A 19,713-nucleotide genomic window follows, 5' to 3' on the forward strand; every position below is an offset into this window, starting at 1 on the left:
TTTGTGCCATATGTGCGCAACCGCAGTTCAATATTTCAAACCGTTTTCGAAAAAAAAAATAAAACGAAAAAAAAATTTAGGTAGCCCGCACTTTTCGAATTTTCATCTTTTTCTTGATTTGGTGCTGATTGTCTACGTTTGTGCCATATTGTGCCCGCGACCGCAGTTCCTCAATATTTCAAACCGGTTTTCCGAAAAAAAAAAATAAAAACGAAAAATTTGGTAGCCCCGCATTTTCGAATTTCATCTTTTTCTTGATTGTGCTGAATTGTGCTACGTTAGTGCCATATTGTTGCGCAGACCGCAGTTCAATATTCTTCAACCCGTTTTCGAAAAAAAATAAAAACGAAAATTTGGTAGCCCCGCACTTTTTCGAATGTTCATACTTTTTCTTGGATGTGTGATTGGTGCTACGTTTGTGCCATATTGTGCCCGCCAGACCGCAGTTCATATTTCAAACGTTTTCGGAAAAAAATAAAAAAAACGAAAAAATTTGGTAGCCCGCACTTTTCGAATTTCATCTTTTCTTGATTGTGCTGATTGTGCTACGTTTGTGCCATATTGCCGCAACCGCAGTTCAATATCTCAAACCGTTTCGAATAAAAATTTTGTAGCACTTTTCGATTTTGCGACTTTTTATCAATCTCTTTCCATTTTACCTACTACTATAGTCGTTCATTTTTCTCGACTAGCATAATTCAGCACAATTTACTAAATTCGATTATGTACCATGGTTTGGACGGTATAAAGTTTTGCATTTTTCTATTCCTAAACCCTAAGTTCCTATCAGCGACTGTTTTGCAAAATCCAGTAATCTGACGAAATTATGTCATTAGAAAAAGTTGTGCTCGTCGATCGCAATCTGGTACAACCGAAAAAACTTCGAAAATATCAAATTTTTATTTCGCCCTCATCATTTTTTGGATAACTTTGACTAATCTTCACGATAATCCACGCTTCTTATGCATGTGTTTCGTAGATTTTGAGTAGCACAATCCAGCACAACTCGCAGAATTCGATTATCGTTCGCCGTTCGTAAGTTATAAGAGTTTAAAATTTTCTATTCCTAAAAAACCGTTACACTTCAGTCCTAACTTTCTCTGTACTGCGATATCTAGCGGTCTGAGGAAATTTTGTCACTTGAAAAAGTTGTTGTGCTACTCTAGCACAATCCGGTACAAGTGGAAAAATTCGAAAATGTCAAATTTTTTATTCACCCCCACCCCTTTTTCATTAATAATTATCGACTCTCAAATTAATTTCCGATTTTTATGCATGTCCCTCGTAGAGAATGAAGTACAACTCGCAGAAATTATATTTGCTTTGCAATGTGATTTTATATGTTTTTTAATCTTTATGAATTTTTTTATCGAAACGGAATAAAATATTCAAATTTTTCCAACGGCACAAGTCAACGCCAATTTGGACAAAAAATTTGAGCTTAATCGCGAAAAAGTGCAGAGCTACCAAATGTTTCATTTATTTTTTTTCGAAAACGGTTTGAGATATTGAACTGCGGTTTGCGGCACAATACAGCACAAACGGAGCACAATGCAACACAATTAATGAAAATTCAAAATTCGAAAAGTGCGGGGCTACCAACACACACAAAATTCCATAAGATCGTAAGCGTAATGGCGGAACGAACGTGAAAAGAATCTCGAACCAATCACGAGCGTTCCGCCATTGTTCCGCATTGCGCATATTCCGCACCATGGGATCGCGCCATAAGAAAATCGACCAATCACCAATTCCGGAGCGTGAGCTCAAGCCAGCTGATTAATCCAAGTTGTTGAAGCTCTCGGAGCACTTGAGTTCATGCCGAAACCGGTATTATGTGCATACTATCACGTACTGCTTCGAGTGCTTCGACTTCTCCGTCCCCCCCCCCTCAAGCTACCTTCCTCCTCGTCACTTTCTCACGTTTCCGCGAGTGTAGTGCGGAACCGCGCGATAAATCACGGCCAATTTCTTCCCGCTTTTAAGACGGCTGATCGATTTGGATTCACGCTGAAGCTTGTCGTGGTTATGCTTCATCGATACTACTTGCTGCGCGAGAAACTGTAACGAACGAGTGATCGGATGACGCATCTATTCGGACTTAGAAACTGATAGATTTGATTGAATACGTGAGTAGAGGGATGAGCACATACAGAGCACTCCGCTTCTTGTAACCCAAGTAGTGATGCATATCAGTGTAAGCACAACCGTGACTAATACACAAAGAACGCCAGCGTGAAGCCGCGAACGTGAGAATCGCGCGCGTAAAACTGATGCTTACTAAACGCACTGTCTCCCCGTAACTTTGGTAGTGGGCCCAACCATCGAGAATGCACTTGGCTGTGTGAACAATAGTTGCTCGTAAAACAGTTGTGCAATGGCCGTGGCACGGCCGTCCGGCGTCGCCGTTTAACTACTCGATTTTACTCCTTAATTTATTATCTTTTCTTTCTTTTTTTTTACGCCGAAATTGTTACGATCGCCCCAGATCGCGATCATGTCATCGAGGGTAAGATGTAATGCTAACGTTAATGCGTCATGCTTTGTCTCTAGCGGGTTCTACAATGAGAATTTAAGGTATAAAACTTAAGCTTTAAGCTTTAAACCACAAGAAATTGATCAATCACAGTCGATTTCTTTTTCACATTCGATTGTGATTGGTCGATTTCTTACAGCTTAAAGCTTAAAAATTAAATTTTGTGCTTTAAACTCTCATTGTAGAACCGCTTAATGCAAAAAAATGCTAATCAGTCTTAATAATTTTCCTGTGATAACTTCGTATCATAGGAAGTAGTTTCTTTGAGATAGTAACGCATATTAGTGCATATTAACGTGTTGTGCAATATATACATTCATGTTTATTCTGTGGTAATTTTCAGAAAGAAATCAAGACGACTGAGCAGGAGCTTGCTTATCGTCAAAAGCACTGTCATGGTAAGTTAATATAATTTAAGTTTACAGATAAAAGAATAATGTACGCGCGCGTCGCCATGCAGTAATAATTTTTCTGTATTTACGTAATTACTTTTAAAAAGGCCAATAATATAGATGACGTTTTTTTTAAATTAGACATTAGAGTTCTCAAGGAGAGAGGTATAAAATGTTCTTCATGTGGCAATGAATTAAATGTCTCGTCAAATCGAATCTTTTCTAATCCGTGGATAGGAATATTGCAATGTGAGGTAAAATATTGTTACACACACACACACACACATATAAATGTTATGTCTTATTCAGTTACAAGGTTTATGTAATTGTGTTATCTGTTAATTATTTATTTTCATTTTATCAGCAATGTCGAAAACACTTTAAGGAAGTAAGTACGAGATTTGAAAAGAATAACACTGAGAAATATTGTTATATATGTGGTAACAGCAATAAACTGTATGTATGTGGTGATGAAGATTGCACCTCGGCATTTTGCAAGGTAATATATACGTAGCACGATTTTTTAACGTTAAGTTTTAATGTTGATCGTTAGCTAAAGATTTATGTAATTTTTCATTATGTTTCATTTCTAGAAATGTATAAAGAGAAATGTGAGTTTATCATTGTTAGCTGCAGAAAAGGACGATTGGAAATGCTTCACATGCAATCCTAAGCCTATTTGGCAATTGAGAGCTGTGTGCGCAGTTGTGATGAGTGATCTTTCAAAGTAAGTGTGATTATGCGTAATGTTGGTGACAGAATCTTAAATGTATATTTTTATTGATATATTTATATATTTTTTATTAAACTTTATAAGTACAATCGGCTAATTAGAGAGAGCGAATTATTATACCGACAATTCAAAAAGTTGGAGCAACTGTAAAAATTAATTTATTTATTTGTATTCGAAACGATTTATTAATTTAATAAATAACTTTTAATCCTCAACTCAACACGTTTTCGTTCGATCTTTGTCTGTATAATCAGCGTTTATGAAAGCTGTTGTGACGTCTATCAAAAAATGATTACAACTTCTTGAATTTGACATTAGAAAATTAAAATGTATTAGAACTTTCAACGAGCAGTAAATTAATGTTTCTCGATGGTCTTGAAGAAGTCGCATGTTTTCGTTAATGTTTAATGTTCTTTGCATCGCATGCATCGCATGCATTGTTTTATAATTTTCGAGTCATGCTGTTAGTCCGTTCTGTTATAATTCAGTAGAGGAAGATTGTCAAAACGATTATAATTATTGTAAAAAGCAAGATATAAAGTACAGAAGAGCAAAATAAAACACACATGTCGCATTTCTAGCTACAGGACTGGCTGACAGACACTAAAAAGATACTTCGAGAATAAAGAACAAGTTAAAGAAGAACGAGGGATGTGCATGTCTATACAATATTTCCACATCCAAAAGAAGAGTTGTTTACATTTGGAAATATATACATTTGGAATGGATATTTTGTTTCAGAGGGCATAACAGGAGAGACACCCACACACGTGAAAAACATACTTTGCCATTTGACAAACAACGATTCAGAAAAACTAGAGAAATACAAAAGGCCTTGAGCGCGTTTTGTGACGAAGACGATGATGACGGTAATTATTCTGACAACAGCTCATTTCTTACTGCAAGATCTACAATATCTATGCTGGGAGCGTGTAACACAAATCGTGACGTAAAGAGACAAGATACAAACTCGGCTTCGCGAGAAAGTATATTGGAAATAAGCTTGGTAGATTCTACGTCTAGCGAGAGCTCATCTAGCTCGCGCGAACGACGAGGCGAGCAAAGAAAAAGCAGAGAGCGCGAGAAAGCGAGATCGGTGGATGAACAAGATTCCAGCAGCGGCGTCGCACAGAGAGTTTCCAAATTAGCTATGAATGGAAAATGTAAACCAAGGAGAAATGTAATTTCTTCCGATGATTCGGATGACGAGTCCCCCGATCTGAGTAGAACGGTCAGACAGAAGCACACGGTCAAACATAAGAAGTCCGAAGAAGTGAGAAGTAAAACGAGCAATCGTAATTACACGAACTCTTCCGACAGCGAGAGCGATTGTGTAAACGAAACGTCGAATACATCCAAGAGTCTTTCAAAGTATACGGCGCACCAGAAGAAGGGAAAGATCGCTGGTGGTTCTTGTAGCACGAAGTCGGCTAAGGACAAACAGAAGAAGATGAATCACGATTCATCTAACGAATCTGAAGATGATCTCGAGCACAAGAAGCAAACTAAAAAGAAGAGTTCTACGAATAATACGCTGCATAGTAAGGATGAACAAAAGCAAGAGAATCGTGAAAAATTGCTGAAGAGAACCTTTTGCGAGACTCGAGAGGATGACTCAGACGCCAGCTCTGGTAAGGAATTTCAAAAGATAAAAATTCAAAAGTTGCATAGCGATAAATATTCTAAAAGGCAATTGTTCAATTTGGAACAAGATCGTAGCAAGTTAACTAACTTGGAGACCGAAAAAGGTGAGAGGAGTATCGATGAGCCGACGACCTCGGGTTTCAATGAAGCAAAAGAAATTTTGAAAGGATGTAAAAAGATATGTCTAAGTTTTCTAATGTACATAGACTCTATAGAGCAACTCTATGGAAAGAAGGCTGAAGAAGAAGTGATACTGAAATCTGCGGGGAAGGTTAATAAATTGAAGACGATGCTGGAGAAGAAGGAAAGGGATTTAACGACTTTCTGTCAATCGTGCTCCAAGACTAGGGAAAATCGCGTTGCTACGAGAAATTCGCGCAAGATAATTAGCGATGACGACGACGATGATGAGCAAGTTTCAGAAATAACTGATACACGCGAAGAACGCCCAATGAGTGAGAACGGACGTAATTCTGGGAACGAGCGAGAGGGCAAGGACGTGTCCGAGTGTGACAGTGAAGAAATATTTTCAGCAGACGAGATGAGAACACCTCAGAAGATGCAAAGCAAGAAGAGTATATCGAGGGTAGAAGATGATCCCGATGATATCACTACTGAAATTGGCAAAGACAGAATGCCGATAGATAAATCGAAAACTAATGATAATGTGGATTTACAAGATGAAAAATCAGCTGCAGTATCATCTATCTCAAAAGAAAAAAATATCAGAACGGAAAACACAAAATCAAATGAAAAGCAACTGCTTAGAGAATGTGATAGCAACAGCAAAAGGACAGAATTGGCAGAAAAAGATACTGATTCGAAAGATGAGAAACAGGCCAAATTAAATGCTAACAATCATGATAATGAAAGCACCTTTGAAGATTCCTCTGCAAAAAATGGTAATCAGGAAACGACATTACGGGGTGACAACCAAGATGATTCTATAAGCAGAACGGTTGCAATTGACGTGTCATTAGATTTGTTTGATTCATCTTTCGACCTCCACGACGAAGATGAAAATGAGATGGAAGCAGAAAAAATGGATACAGAAACGAGCTGTGAGAAAACAAAGTTTTTATCTAAAACTACGTCTTTAGATACTCGTGAAACCTCGTTGCAGGATAAAATTCCAGATGAAAAAAATAATGCGTCTGCTTTGGTTCCTAGAGGCGAAGAAGAGGATTTATCGAATCAGGTAAACACGGTGTCTGCATGTACAAGCAAGGAAACAATTCACGACGGTTCAAAAGAAATTGATACATCTAAAGAAATGAGTCTCGGCGATGTCAACAAATCTGTCGATGAGGCTGAGATGTTAGCGAAGAAAGCTTTATTAGAATCGGACACGGATTCTGACACGGATACGGTCATTAATAAAAACATTACAAAACAAACGGAAGATTTAATTACAGATACCAGTCCGAGGAAAGATGAAACAGAAGGTTGTTCTGACGTCAGTAGCACTACCAGCACAGTAAAATTATCAACATTTGCAAAATCAAAAATTGACACTACAATTGAAGTTACCGATGCAAGTGAAGAAAGCCAATTGGATAAAACGGCTGGCAAAGAGAGTGAAATTTCTCAGACTTCAGATGAGACAAATGCCAAGAAAGAACAAGCTGCGAAGAAAGCTCTTTTGGAATCAACTTCAGAAGACTCGTCGTCGATAATTTTATCGTCGCTAGAATCGGAAGAAATCGAGGAGAAGAGTAGATTGGATGTTGCCAGAGAAAATGCCGAAGCAAAGAAGGCACTTTTAGCATCTTCGAATAGCGAAAGTTCCGGGCTCGTGTCCGAAACCGAAATAAATATCTCAAAGAGAATGACAAAAGCGAAAGATTACGAGGCCGACAGTGACGAAGATTCATTGATCTCCAGAGTGAAAAAGAGAAGACTGAAACTTAGCAAAAATTATCACTACAAAAAAGACAAGAAATTGAGAATGTTCTGCGAAGTGTGCTTAGAAAGATTAAGCGATAATGTCCTTAAGCGTTATTCGAAAACGTTAAAAGAGTCAAGAGAATATCTGGAACAAAAGGCACTAAAAAGGTATCAAATATCTTCTCTAAAACCTTTATATGTTGTCTTGCATCGTTCGAATTAATTGGTATTTTAATAGACTTGTATATGATACGATCATTTACGTATTTAGACTTTATGACAGTTACTTCAAATTGCATGAAGGTTGCAACGTTATTTCTGTTATTAATTGTAAGATACATATGTACACAGAGGTATGAAAAAATCTCACAGTTACAATATTTCATATTACGAAAGATCTTACAGTTTCAAAAAGTACTATATCGTTAGCATCATTTTTCTCTATCGACTTACGAAATATTCTAATGTTAGATTTTTTTTCTTTATAGAATTCTTTATAGTAGAATAAGATTGAACATTTTTTAGTTCAGTACGCTCCAATTGAAGATTGTTATTTGGTACGATTTGTGTTAAGAATCCTGTCCTATATAATTCAGTAATTATATAGGACAGTAGTATGATTATTTTATTATTCGGTGATATAAAGTTGACGCATATAATATCTAGACTTCATATGGAATAAAGAGAGAAAAAAACGTATGCACCAAAAAGATATAATGTTTACTGCTTATAATTTCTTCAAAAATTAAATTTCACAATTTTGTGTTATCAATAAAATAAAAATATATAATTTCTTCCTAAAGGAATACATGAAAACAATTTTACTTTAGTTTGAATTTCATTAAAATTAAGAAATTGTTTACTATTAGATACAATATTACTTTTAAATTCAATTTCCTTCAAAGTCCGTAAAAGAAGGTATTTGAGTAAACATTCCTGTAAATATCTTCTGTACATATTATTCTGTATGACTTTTGAATGTAATTACTGAATTAAACATTTGTACAAGTTTCTTTATTATACATATATTTCTGGACATCAGTAATTCATTGATTCGTACATGTACCGAAAAATGTTGAATTCTACTATACAATTTGTACATTCATTCATATATCTTTTTGTATCCACGTGAATAATATTTTTATTTTTTTCATTAGATTACTATATATAATATTTGTGATATAAAATTCTTATATATTTCCATTGTAAGTTTAACTTTTTTTTTATCTGGTTTTGAGCGAAATAGGTTTAGTTATACAATAAAAATTTCATACCAGATTTTTAATTGTATTAATGCTCACTATCCAAAATACCTTATTTCCATTGTCCTTTACAGCCTTATTAATCTGGATAGACTTGAAAAACGATACAAGAAAAATAAAAAGATAGATTCCGATACGTCAACGGATGATGACAAAGCTGCAAAGGTTTTAAAAAGCTTAAATAAACGAAAAGGGAACCAAACCAAAGAAGAATCGTTAATGGATCACTTAAAAAAAATCGAGAATGATGAGGTTTCGGCAATCGTACGAACAGATTCTAGCTCCGACGAATTCATTCATCAAGTAAACGACATAAATGCTACGCCTGTGTCTAACGAAGCTTTAATGTCAGAGGCAAATAAGGTTGCGAAAGACAATCTATTAAAATCCTCTGATTCAGATGCTGGTAAGTAATTCATTATTAACGGAAATGAAGTTATTATTCGTAAGATGTCTTGAAAGACCATCTATTAGCACATACGGGACATTTTCTCAATTAGATTTTAAACATTTGATATTAATTTTTGGATACTGTTTCTTTTTATATCAGCTTTCAATATTTAAAATTACATAAATCTTTAACGAAATTGAATTACGTTAACTTGATATTAATGCAAAGTTGATTTGAATTTAAGCGATAAATAAAAACATTTCATTACGTAAGTGTATTCTTTTAATTAGTTTTTACATTAATTTTCAATATTTGTAATTAACATTAATTTTTTTGTAACTTCTATGAAATATATAATTATTAGTTTATTTAGATTTTATAAATGTTTTGTTTAGAGAAATATTTAGTATGCTTTTCAACATTCCTCTAAATGATATTAAAAGTAACATAAATATACTAACTAATGTAACTATTTGTTATATTTGTTATATTTTATCTTAAATATTAAATATGTTATTTGTTTTAATTTAGGGGGAGATGTACTAAACAGTGAGGATGATATAAGTAATGATGATAAAAAGCTAGAAGATAAGAAAAAGAAGCATCAGAAGAAATCCGATGAGAAAACTTTAAAGCAAGATGATGTAAGATATTGTACTTTATATAGTTTAATAAAACAAATACTAGATAAAATATTGAAAAGAAAACTATTTTATGTCTATGTGCATGTACTAGAGTTAAAACAGAATTATTTGTTTATATGTACACAGTTGCTAGAAAATTATGTTAATTTTTTATATTTTATTATAATAGCATAAATTTGATACACAGATTAAAATAAAGTTTTACGAAAATATAATTCTTGTCAAAACTTTCAGGGCAAGAAAGAGAAAACTAATAAAAGTAATTGGAGGCAAAATAAGTTATTAACGATGAAATTTTCCGATACTGATTCTGATAACGAAAAGAAAAAATGGGATAAAAAACAAGAGAAAATGGCAAAAGGATCCGAAAGAAATAGGTAAGTTATTTTGTCTTATTCTAAAGAAATCATGAATAATTTTTATCTTTTAATCTTTTTAGCAGCGACACCGACGATGAAAAAGCACGTCTAACGTCCAAGAAGAAAAAGATCAAGCGGAGAATTTTAGATTCTGATTCAGACGTCAAATTGACTGACTGCAGTTCAGATTCTAATAACATTTCGGAAACTTCAAAGGATGAAGAAAATTTAAGCGATTCAGACGCGAGGAAAGAAAAGCAAAAACGAAAGAGACGCAAGCGCGGGGAGAGTAATTCATCAGGCACGGATTCCTCGTTTCAAGAAAAAAAGTAAGTGTATAACTTTTATATTTATCCATTTTTTTAACATCTATCTTGCTTTTCTCTTTACGTTGTGTATTATTAATTCTGTGTATGGATGAGCGTGCGTGCGTGTCAATTTATAATAATTTATTTACATTACATACTTTCTAGATCAAAACCAAAACGCAAGCGGATCAAGAAGATGGCATCGGACAGCGACAGTAGCGACGGGGATATGAAAAATTCACAAGGATCTACACCTGGTAAAAGTGGGCGGAAAAATATTCGCAAAGTTCTGAAGGACAAACAAGTAGCGGAGGATACGAAGCTAGCCGCTAAGGAAGAGGAAGAGAGGCTTAAACGTATCGCTGAACGTCAGGCTTTGGTACGTTCCGTTCCGCTGTCAGCTTCACTTGTTATTTACGACTTGTTATACGACATAATTATTTTATTATTACAGTACAATGAAGTATACGAGATGAGACTTGCTGGCGAGGAGAAAGTGGATAAGCTCGTTTTAGATTTTAATACGGAGACGAAAGAGGAGCTTATTAGCGTACATAAGGAATTAGTAAAATGCTTAAAGCCGCATCAGGCGCAGGGCATCAAATTTATGTGGGATGCCTGTTTCGAGTCTATAGAAAGAGTGAAAACTACATCCGGCTCCGGATGTATAATCGCACATTGCATGGGCCTGGGCAAGACGCTACAAGTAGTCGCGCTGACGCACGCGCTTCTGACTCACGAGGCGACAGGTGTTAAGACCGTCCTGATAGTTTGTCCCTTGAGCACAGTGCTCAACTGGTTAAATGAGTACAATACGTGGCTGAAGAATTTGGATGATATCAATGTGTACGAGCTGACAAAGTGAGTGCGACATATTTTTTAAATTATAATTATCTTTTCATTTATTAGAAAAATCTCTTTTATGTGCAAGTTCGTTGAATTACCTATAATTCGCAATATTATTCCATGGTTTTTTTTTAAACCTCAGTGACAAATTTTATTTCACGAGCACGTCGTATTGTCTGAAGTAAAACGAAATAGGATATTTTCAGATTTAAAAAGAACTTCGAGAGGAAGTACCAGCTACAGAATTGGCAGCAAACCGGCGGTGTAATGATCCTCGGCTACGACATGTTCCGCAATCTTACGGGACCAAACAAAAATATTCGGAAGGCTATGAAAGAGGTGATACTGGAATGTCTGGTTGAACCGGGTGCTGATCTCGTTGTATGCGATGAGGGTCATTTATTAAAGAACGAGGAGACTGCACTGAGTAAATGCATGAGAAGAGTGAAGACTATGAGACGTATAGTACTTACGGGAACGCCTCTACAAAATAACTTAATAGAATGTGAGTACTTTATAACATTCCCCTGTGTAATAACGCAATAATGTATTTTTTTAATTTCATATTCAATTTTATTCCTTGCAGATCACTGCATGGTACAGTTCGTGAAACCTAACTTATTAGGTACGAGGAAAGAATTCTTAAACAGATTTGTCAATCCGATAACGAACGGTCAATTTGATGATTCTACCGCTTATGATGTTAAATTAATGAAAAAGCGTGCGCATGTGTTGCACAAAATGTTAGAGGGTAGCGTGCAAAGGTTTGACTACTCTGTCCTTACACCGTTCCTACCGCCTAAACAGGAATTCGTGATCTTCGTCAGATTGACAGACATACAGATGAAGATGTATCAATATTACTTGGATAATTTAGCAAGGTACGAGGCTTTATACCTTTATCCCGTTCCTTTAAGTGATTCAAAGACGTTGCAATTATATTTAAATATGTAAATTATTTTATAGAAGTTTGATTGTTTTATATTTTAAGTAGATATAAATTATTTCATTAATAATTTTTATTTTATAATTATTTTATTAATTCATTTTATATGTTTCTTCCGTAGACGTCATCATTCTGGTGCAGGGGGAACCCTTTTTGCAGATTTTCAGGCATTGCAAAGAATCTGGACGCACCCTGTAGTTTTGCGTTTGAATGCAGAAAAAGTTGAGAAAGCAAATGAGAAAAAAGGACTTTCTGACTCGGAAGGATCATTAAAAGATTTTATTGATGATGGCAGTTTATCAAGCAGTAGTAGCAGCGACTCGCACAGTGACAGCGATGTTCAAGCTCTCGATGATCAAGACAATGTTCCCAAACGTAGGACAAGGAATAATCCTGGTGGTAAATTTTCACACCGGTCATGCGCTTTTAAACATTGTTTCATATAATTTAAATCGATATTGATTTTTATTGAAGTAAGAATTAATTTGGAACAAACAAGATTATTGATGGGAGTTATATAAATGAAAGAAAATATACACATTCAGAAATAGACAGAAATCTAATAAAATAATAACGAATTTTTAGAGGAGGAACCAGAAGAGGAAACTAAGGAAGAAGAGAATAAAGAAGCAGAATGGTGGTCGCAATTCGTACAACCCGAACACTTCGAGGACATAAGGGTGTCTGCTAAATTAACACTTCTCTTTGGAATTCTAAAGGAATGCGAGCAGATTGGCGATAAAGTGTACGTATTTTATATTTTTATATCATTTTTAGAAAACAAAGAAGCTTAATGTATATTCATCTGACCTTATTATCATCTGACAGGCTCGTGTTCTCGCAGTCTTTGTATTCCCTCACTTTGATCGAGGAATTTCTCGCGAGAATAGACGACGAGACGCAGAAAAACGCATCTTTGGATACACTGGAAAATCATACTGGAAGCTGGTCCCTGGGCCTCGATTATTTCCGGTTGGACGGTCAGACGTCACCCGAGAATAGAAGCATGTGGTGTAAAATATTCAACAAGCCTAACAATATAAGGGCGAGATTGTTCCTTATATCCACGCGCGCCGGAGGATTGGGGATAAACCTGACCGCGGCGAACAGGGTGATCATATTCGATGCCAGTTGGAATCCCTCTCACGACGTGCAAAGCATATTTCGGATATACAGGTAGTTCTCTCGATATTCGATTGTAATCGTTTGACTTTGCGATTATCTTGAATTGATTGATCCCTAATTTATATATTAATACACGATCAGGTTCGGGCAAAAGAAGCCGTGCTACGTATACCGATTTCTCGCAGCGGGCACGATGGAGGAGAAGATTTACAATCGCCAGGTCACGAAGCTCTCGCTTTCCTGCCGAGTTGTCGACGAGCAGCAGATTGAACGGCACTACAGCAATCACAACCTAAACGAGCTATACATATTTGAGCCGTACGACAACGTGGACAAGCCTATCGAGCAGAGATTCAATATCCCCAAAGATCGTCTACTGGCAGAGATATTTCAGAAGTATCAGAACATCATAGAAAATTATCACGAACACGATTCTCTCTTGGAGAATAAGGTAAACGAATCGTTCGAAATGAGAAGGTAAATATTTATATGTTTATATTCAACGCGTGACACGCTCATGTTTGACAGGCTGAAGAGGAACTGGACGAGGAGGAGCGTAAGCAAGCCTGGTTAGAGTATGAGGAAGAGAAGAAGGGAAGACCAATGATAAATCCGACAATAAATTCAGCTTATCAGAATAACATACTGTTGCAGCAGTACAATATGATGATGAATTCTGGACAGTCCAGCATGGTATCTCCAGGAATGTCTCTGCAAATGGAATATGAAAATTTGCAACAGCTTATCCGCAAAGATGTAAGCACGACGTTAATAATTAACACAGCGATTAACGAGTCGCGCATACACACACGCGTACGCGCGCGCTCAACGAACATAGCGTAAGCAAATTATTTATCGCGTTAAATATATTTTTTGTAGTATCCTAATGCTACGCCGGAACAACAGAAAATGATGACAAATCGAGCCATAATGGAAATGTACAATTACTGGGAGAAGCAAGCTACATTAGGCAATACATTCCCACCTGCAAGGAATCTGACAACAGTGACACAGACGGTAATCCACTCTGTCTTTCTATATTAATAATATCCATAATGTTAGATAGGCTATTCCTGAATAACCATAAGAATGAATATAGCAGTCTCTTTTTATTCATTCTTTAGTTATAAAAATTAAATAATTAAATTTAATTAAAAAAAATTAATTATAAAATTAAATCATTAAATTACATAAAATCATAATTTCTTCAACGTACAATATTTTACAGAACTTCCAACAAAGGCCAATGCCGATGTCACATACCATGACCAACAGCAACGTACAACAACAGGTAAGTCTAATCGTTTATTTGCACACGAATCACCTTTTCATCGGACAGCTTTATCATCTCTGTGTGTTCCGTGCGTGTAACAGCAAACCTCGCAGTTGAGCCAATTGCTTGCATCGGGGCAAACAGGGAATTACGTGAACAAGTCTGTACAGCCGAACGTGGCACAAAGAGATATGCTACCAAACATGTATCGAAATGCTCCATCGACCAACAGCGCCGGGAAGGCCGACGACGACATAATCGAGGTACGGCATCTGCGCTCCTGAATTATTTGCGCTTTATTTGAACGCGTGAACACATTTGAATTACACCGTGTTGGATTTGTGCAGGTGATACCTACCACCAGTAACGCGGGTACGCTGAAAGTAGGGCAAGTAGCGATGCAATCGACCATGCAATCGACTAATAAGAGCAACAACCAGGAGGAGTAGGTTTCCTCTACGAATGATTTGTACGAATTATCCTACAGTAGCGTTACTGATAAGTGATCGACGTATCGTTAAATTATAGACTATGATGTAAGTTGTATACGAATATATAGTTTTTATTTCCATGTTTTATGTAATATATATATATAAAAAAAGGAATTGTAGTATTGAAATTAATTATAATTAGTTTTATATGCATACGTATTGTTATACATTTTATATTTTCAAAATTCTACTGTACAGACGATGCGATGCGGCATGATACAGTCAAATAGATCAGTATATCACAAAATGCAGTATCTTATGACTAGCAAGACTTGTGCAAGGTATATAGATAAACATCGTACATCATATATTTTAACCTATTATTAAAGTACAATTATTGAATTTGTACCATTAGTTATTAGATGTACATAGTGTTTTACTTTCTAGATATTTGTGATACGCATACTACTATACGCATACTATATACATACATCACTTTTGCTTCGCGAGTTCTTTTCGCATTTGTCTTGCGTTTTGATTGAACAATTATTATATAGTTTATCATTTCTCATTTTCTAAGAACCGTTGGAATGTCGTTGGTTTCCGAGATAAAAATCTTCCCCGTAATACCTACCTGTTGTTATGTCGTAATATAATCTCGTTATCAAGAGCTAAACAAATAATTTCGCTACCATATTTATTGTTAAGTGAGATTTCATTGCTGCTGAGATATTTAAAATATTGTTTGCTGTTAACTGATATTACATTCATATTACATTCATTATGCTATATTACTTTGAAAATGTCAGTATAAACGTTTTAATTTACTAAATAGAAATACCACAATTAGTTTAAAGTTATACTTTGAAATTGTGTAAAACAAGGTTTTCCTACATATTACATATATATTACAAGCGTATTTTATAAAAATTTTTGGTCTTTTGTAATAAACTATGTTATATAATCGATTATTAGCACACTTAGAAATATGTAATAACACATATGAACTATTTATTATAATTCATTGATTACGATAAACATTTAAGAGATTTATATACGCATCTTGAATACTGTTTAACATAATGTTATAGATATTAAGGTTTAGTATGTCGGAAGAGCATTTCTCCATCCATTTCTCAACAATGATCTGAGATACTTTTTTGTGCTTATCATTTTCGGCAGAAATGCTATATTAAAACTTTCTCTCCTATCAGTTCTATGATCATACAATTCTTCCGCAATGATAATGTCCCAGTTAGGTTTGCACGTTTCGTGTGCAAACGGCACCCACGCGGTGTAACGGTAATTATTGGTTTTTAAAGTATACCCCATTATTTTTATCTCCCTCAAATGCGGCTTGTCGCTGTTTGGATGGAGCGTAGGCTGAATTCCCGGTCTCGGGTACTGACTAAACGCCGCCTTTTTCCAAGATACGCTCTAAATTTTTGCAAAAATACAAATAAAAAGGGAAGATTTTAATTTCTTGTACAAAGTATAGAAGCATCTCTAATATAAGAAAAAAGCTTGCCTTACCTGACACTTTAATGTGTCTTTTATGAGTGGTACGAGCGAGATACCTTCGCTGCAAGGGTCGGTCGGTTCCTCTTGATAAGTAAATGCATTTCTCGAACGTGACTGATGGCCTGTGTTGTTAACTTGGCATATCGGTATGGGAATACCCGCCAAATCCGCGATCGTTGGGAATATATCGACCAGTTCTACAATAGCATCGGTGACCTGACAAATTCTTTGCTTAGAAGATGATCCTCTATATCTATCCGTTGAAACGTTAAGTTCCTTAATATCTATCATGTGCTTTGAGTTGGTTTCATTTCCAGTTTCGCTCATCTTCATATCATCAACGGATTTAGCATAATCATTATCAAACGTGAGTGCCGGGATCGATATTATTAAGGGCACGTGTACCGCGACATCAAAATTACTGTACTTAGACCAAGTAGCGTGCTCTCCAAGCGCCCAACCTGTTTAATTACATTTAAATGTTCAGTTGCACACGTGCTACACGCGCGTATCTTGTTTCTGTTAATTAACAGAAATATACCATGATCGGATGTTAATATAATGATAGTATTCTCTCGAATCCTCGAGGCACGTAGCTGATGTATAAGCTTGCCGATCATATTATCAACGTAAGATACAGCTGCATAATATGATTGGATAATTAGCTTGCCAAATCTCTCTGAAAATAATGATCAATAAAGGGTAAAATGTAATTTAATATAATCGAAATAAATGTATATCGATACCTGGTATTTTGTCCCACGGAAATTTCAGTCTCAATTTTGCCACGTCTTTCCTCCATCGAAGATCAGTCCAGGGATTGTAAGCAACGTTACTCACATTTTTTGGCCACAGATATGGCTTGGGTATTTCAAACTTTTCTATCGGATGATATTCTGTCCACGTTTATGCAGATATGGAAAAATTACGCATTATAATTATACGTTCCCTTCACGTAAATTTGTTAGCGATAAAAAATAATGGAATGTACTTAAGTAGCGTTCAGGATACTTCAACGGTATATGCGGTTTTTGGAAGCCGACAGCTAGGAAAAAAGGATTAGAATCTTCCTTGTGTTCACGTATAAATTTTCTCGCTTGTTGTAATATTTCAATGTCGGGTAATGTTTGATTTGGCATTGTCGGGACGTCTACCGGGCATATCTGTAATATATAGAGCAAATAAAATCTTGTTTCTGTCGAAGCGCTTTATTGATAATTACTGCTGAAGAAGATCCAAAATGTTTAACTAATTTACGTTTTGTTTATTGATTAAATAGCAATTCTATTGTCAACCCGCGTATTGTTCCAACTGCGTTTTATACTCTTATTTGTCCCGCTTGTATTATTGTCTGAAAGTTCTAGAGCCTTTATCTAGTGGTGCACAGAGAGACATAAGCTACGTAACAAAACAGAATATTTTACTGCACATTACGAGATTTATTGCTGCTTCTGATTCCGATGTTGTCTTACAGACAGGTGCGTTTTTATATCGATTTGTGTATGGATGAAAAGGCTCATCGGTCCATGAATAAGGACTGTCGTCGGATCCATTCGAACTTATACCTGTAACAGATATTTTATTTATAATAAATACATTTATAATAAATACATGTATGTAAATAAATATACACACATATAAGTTCTTTACTCCTATTATTAGTGCTAAATATTTCTACCTGGATGAAATACTTTCCCTATGGACATTGTAGTATATCCATTGTCTTTCAGATGCTGTGGCAATGTAGTATAATTTCCAACTGTATTGCGCCAATAACTATAAAAATCGTAAAGATGAAGGGTATCCGGTCTCTTACTCGTCAGAAATGAATTTCTACTAGGTGCGCACAAAGCTTGCTGCAATAATACGGATTGTTTTTATTCATTGTTGGAAGAAGTAAAAACAATAAAAAAAGAAGTAAAAACAACAACGAACCAAGTTCGTTCTCGGAGAATTGTATTAATATTTTTAGGAGCTTTCCACGCGCAAGAGGAAAAATTATAGATAAAATATGTGAATATTTTCAAATAGAGACCTGCGCAAATGCTTCGGTAAAAACAATGCTGTCTTTAGCCAAAGCATCTATGTTGGGCGTGTGTGCATTGACGTCACCGTAACGTCCCAAAGCAGTTCTCAGATCATCACTAATAATTAATAAAAAATTCGGACGCGCTGCAGCGTTACACATCAATGTAACTGCGATTAGATTTAACCAGATCACGATAAGCATGATGATTAATTTGTATCCCATTCGAAAGTTTTTCAACTTTCTTCGTTATCCAGCATTTCGATAGTTTATTCCTAAAAAATCAATATCAATCTTGTATAACTTTAATTAAATATATTAGTCACCAAACAAATAGCAATAGGAATAATAATTAATAACAATAATTTGAAAATGGTTTGCGAGATCAGATTAGAGATGGAAAGATAGAGAGACGACGTTTTTTCTCGTTCGAATTTAGTGCGCGCAAAATGCGCATGCCGCGTGCGATCACGTGATCGTTGAAAACGGCGATTTCGTGACAGCTCACTTTACAGGGTTTATTATGCGTTACTGTTGTGTCATTTACGTCACCGTGGCATCATTCTAATATTACTTTATTGTATCCTGCTGCTAGTAATACTGCGACGTTATGCTGCACGATAGCTTTTCATGTCATTAACTCGCGATGATTAAGAAAAACGTTACTCAAATGAATATTGAATAATTGATTGTTCACAATTATTTATTTAGCCTACTATTTTATCTATTTCGCATACGTTCTTTTATATATTTCCTTGGTAATTATTAACGATATATATTTCAATCGGAGATAACTACTCTCGACATCTGATTGAAATCCGCACGCAAGACAATTTGTAAAGTATTATTGTAAAGTGTGCAATTATTACAATGACCTCGCCTTTTAACGACCTTCTCAATCGTTGAGCCATTCAAACGTATATTATTCTTTCTAATTATTATTCATGACACATTCGACTGAGATCTAAATTTAAATCGCTCAATTGTACATCAAACATCAGCCGAGTTTTTAATCAAATTTCTGCCAAAGTGCCTTTGATCGCTACACAATTCTAAGCCGATCTAAATAAAAAAAGAGACAATGAGGAAACAAAAGAATGGGAGAAAAAAGTACAAAGTAACATAAGCCGAACGCCACTGGGAAGAAATATGCTCCGAGAAAACACAATTTCTCATTACGCCGACAAGTTATTGCCAAGGGGCGTAGGCAGGTGGAGGAGAGCAGTACGTAGCGCGTCCTCAGAGGGACGAACATCCATAAAAAAGGAAGAGGAAGAGGGAAGTGGTAGCCCACAATGGTCGACTATCGCGTAGCATGCACGATCCAGCGATAGCGGCCGAGTGGCGCTCGTACTAGTTCCGATCGCGGCCGATCCCGTCCCCCCGCTG

The 19,713-nt window shown here is 35.7% G+C and overlaps 2 protein-coding genes across 5 annotated transcripts; one reads left to right on the forward strand and one right to left on the reverse strand.

The window, feature by feature from the left end:
* Nucleotides 1-1,951: 1,951 nt before the first annotated feature.
* On the forward strand, nucleotides 1,952-15,745 carry LOC105283278 (transcriptional regulator ATRX). Of its 4 annotated transcripts, XM_011345904.3 has the most exons (23): nucleotides 1,952-2,509; nucleotides 2,880-2,934; nucleotides 3,070-3,182; nucleotides 3,293-3,427; nucleotides 3,522-3,655; nucleotides 4,403-7,360; nucleotides 8,529-8,860; nucleotides 9,377-9,489; nucleotides 9,724-9,866; nucleotides 9,929-10,177; nucleotides 10,322-10,535; nucleotides 10,611-11,017; nucleotides 11,209-11,507; nucleotides 11,589-11,883; nucleotides 12,070-12,347; nucleotides 12,534-12,693; nucleotides 12,777-13,124; nucleotides 13,215-13,524; nucleotides 13,602-13,829; nucleotides 13,953-14,090; nucleotides 14,302-14,364; nucleotides 14,448-14,609; nucleotides 14,694-15,745. In XM_011345904.3, exons 1-23 carry the CDS (start codon nucleotides 2,498-2,500, stop codon nucleotides 14,793-14,795), a joined length of 7,248 nt encoding a protein of 2,415 aa, XP_011344206.2. In that variant the 5' UTR covers nucleotides 1,952-2,497; the 3' UTR covers nucleotides 14,796-15,745. The 4 variants fall into 4 exon arrangements, with proteins under 4 accessions (XP_011344206.2, XP_011344207.2, XP_011344208.2 ...); XM_011345905.3 differs by lacking the exon at nucleotides 3,070-3,182 and having other exon boundaries at nucleotides 1,952-2,577; XM_011345906.3 differs by lacking the exon at nucleotides 3,070-3,182.
* On the reverse strand, nucleotides 14,998-18,587 carry LOC105283280 (iduronate 2-sulfatase). The gene is made up of 8 exons (XM_026975048.1): nucleotides 18,334-18,587; nucleotides 17,977-18,154; nucleotides 17,733-17,863; nucleotides 17,290-17,461; nucleotides 17,045-17,194; nucleotides 16,840-16,977; nucleotides 16,311-16,759; nucleotides 14,998-16,214 (listed from the first exon to the last, which is right to left on the reverse strand). The coding sequence occupies exons 1-8, from the start codon at nucleotides 18,547-18,549 to the stop codon at nucleotides 15,879-15,881; spliced, it is 1,770 nt and encodes a 589-aa protein (XP_026830849.1). The 5' UTR covers nucleotides 18,550-18,587; the 3' UTR covers nucleotides 14,998-15,878.
* Between the last annotated feature and the right edge of the window lie 1,126 nt (nucleotides 18,588-19,713).

Source organism: Ooceraea biroi, chromosome 14 (assembly GCF_003672135.1).
Source record: "Ooceraea biroi isolate clonal line C1 chromosome 14, Obir_v5.4, whole genome shotgun sequence".
NCBI classification, from domain to species: Eukaryota; Metazoa; Arthropoda; class Insecta; order Hymenoptera; family Formicidae; genus Ooceraea; species Ooceraea biroi.

What these genes read in the sequence shown, in the direction of transcription:
- LOC105283278 (XM_011345904.3), top strand. An exon ending in GTGATGAGTGATCTTTCAAA is followed by an intron (nt 3,656 to 4,402) that starts GTAAGTGTGATT and finishes ATTTTGTTTCAG; the next exon opens with AGGGCATAACAGGAGAGACA. An exon ending in AAAGGATCCGAAAGAAATAG is followed by an intron (nt 9,867 to 9,928) that starts GTAAGTTATTTT and finishes TAATCTTTTTAG; the next exon opens with CAGCGACACCGACGATGAAA.
- LOC105283280 (XM_026975048.1), bottom strand. Translation starts at nt 18,549, where the DNA reads ATGGGATACAAATTAATCATCATGCTTATCGTGATCTGGTTAAATCTA. An exon ending in CAGAAGCAGCAATAAATCTC is followed by an intron (nt 17,462 to 17,732) that starts GTAATGTGCAGT and finishes TATATATTACAG; the next exon opens with ATATGCCCGGTAGACGTCCC. An exon ending in TCCGTGGGACAAAATACCAG is followed by an intron (nt 16,978 to 17,044) that starts GTATCGATATAC and finishes CATTATTTTCAG; the next exon opens with AGAGATTTGGCAAGCTAATT.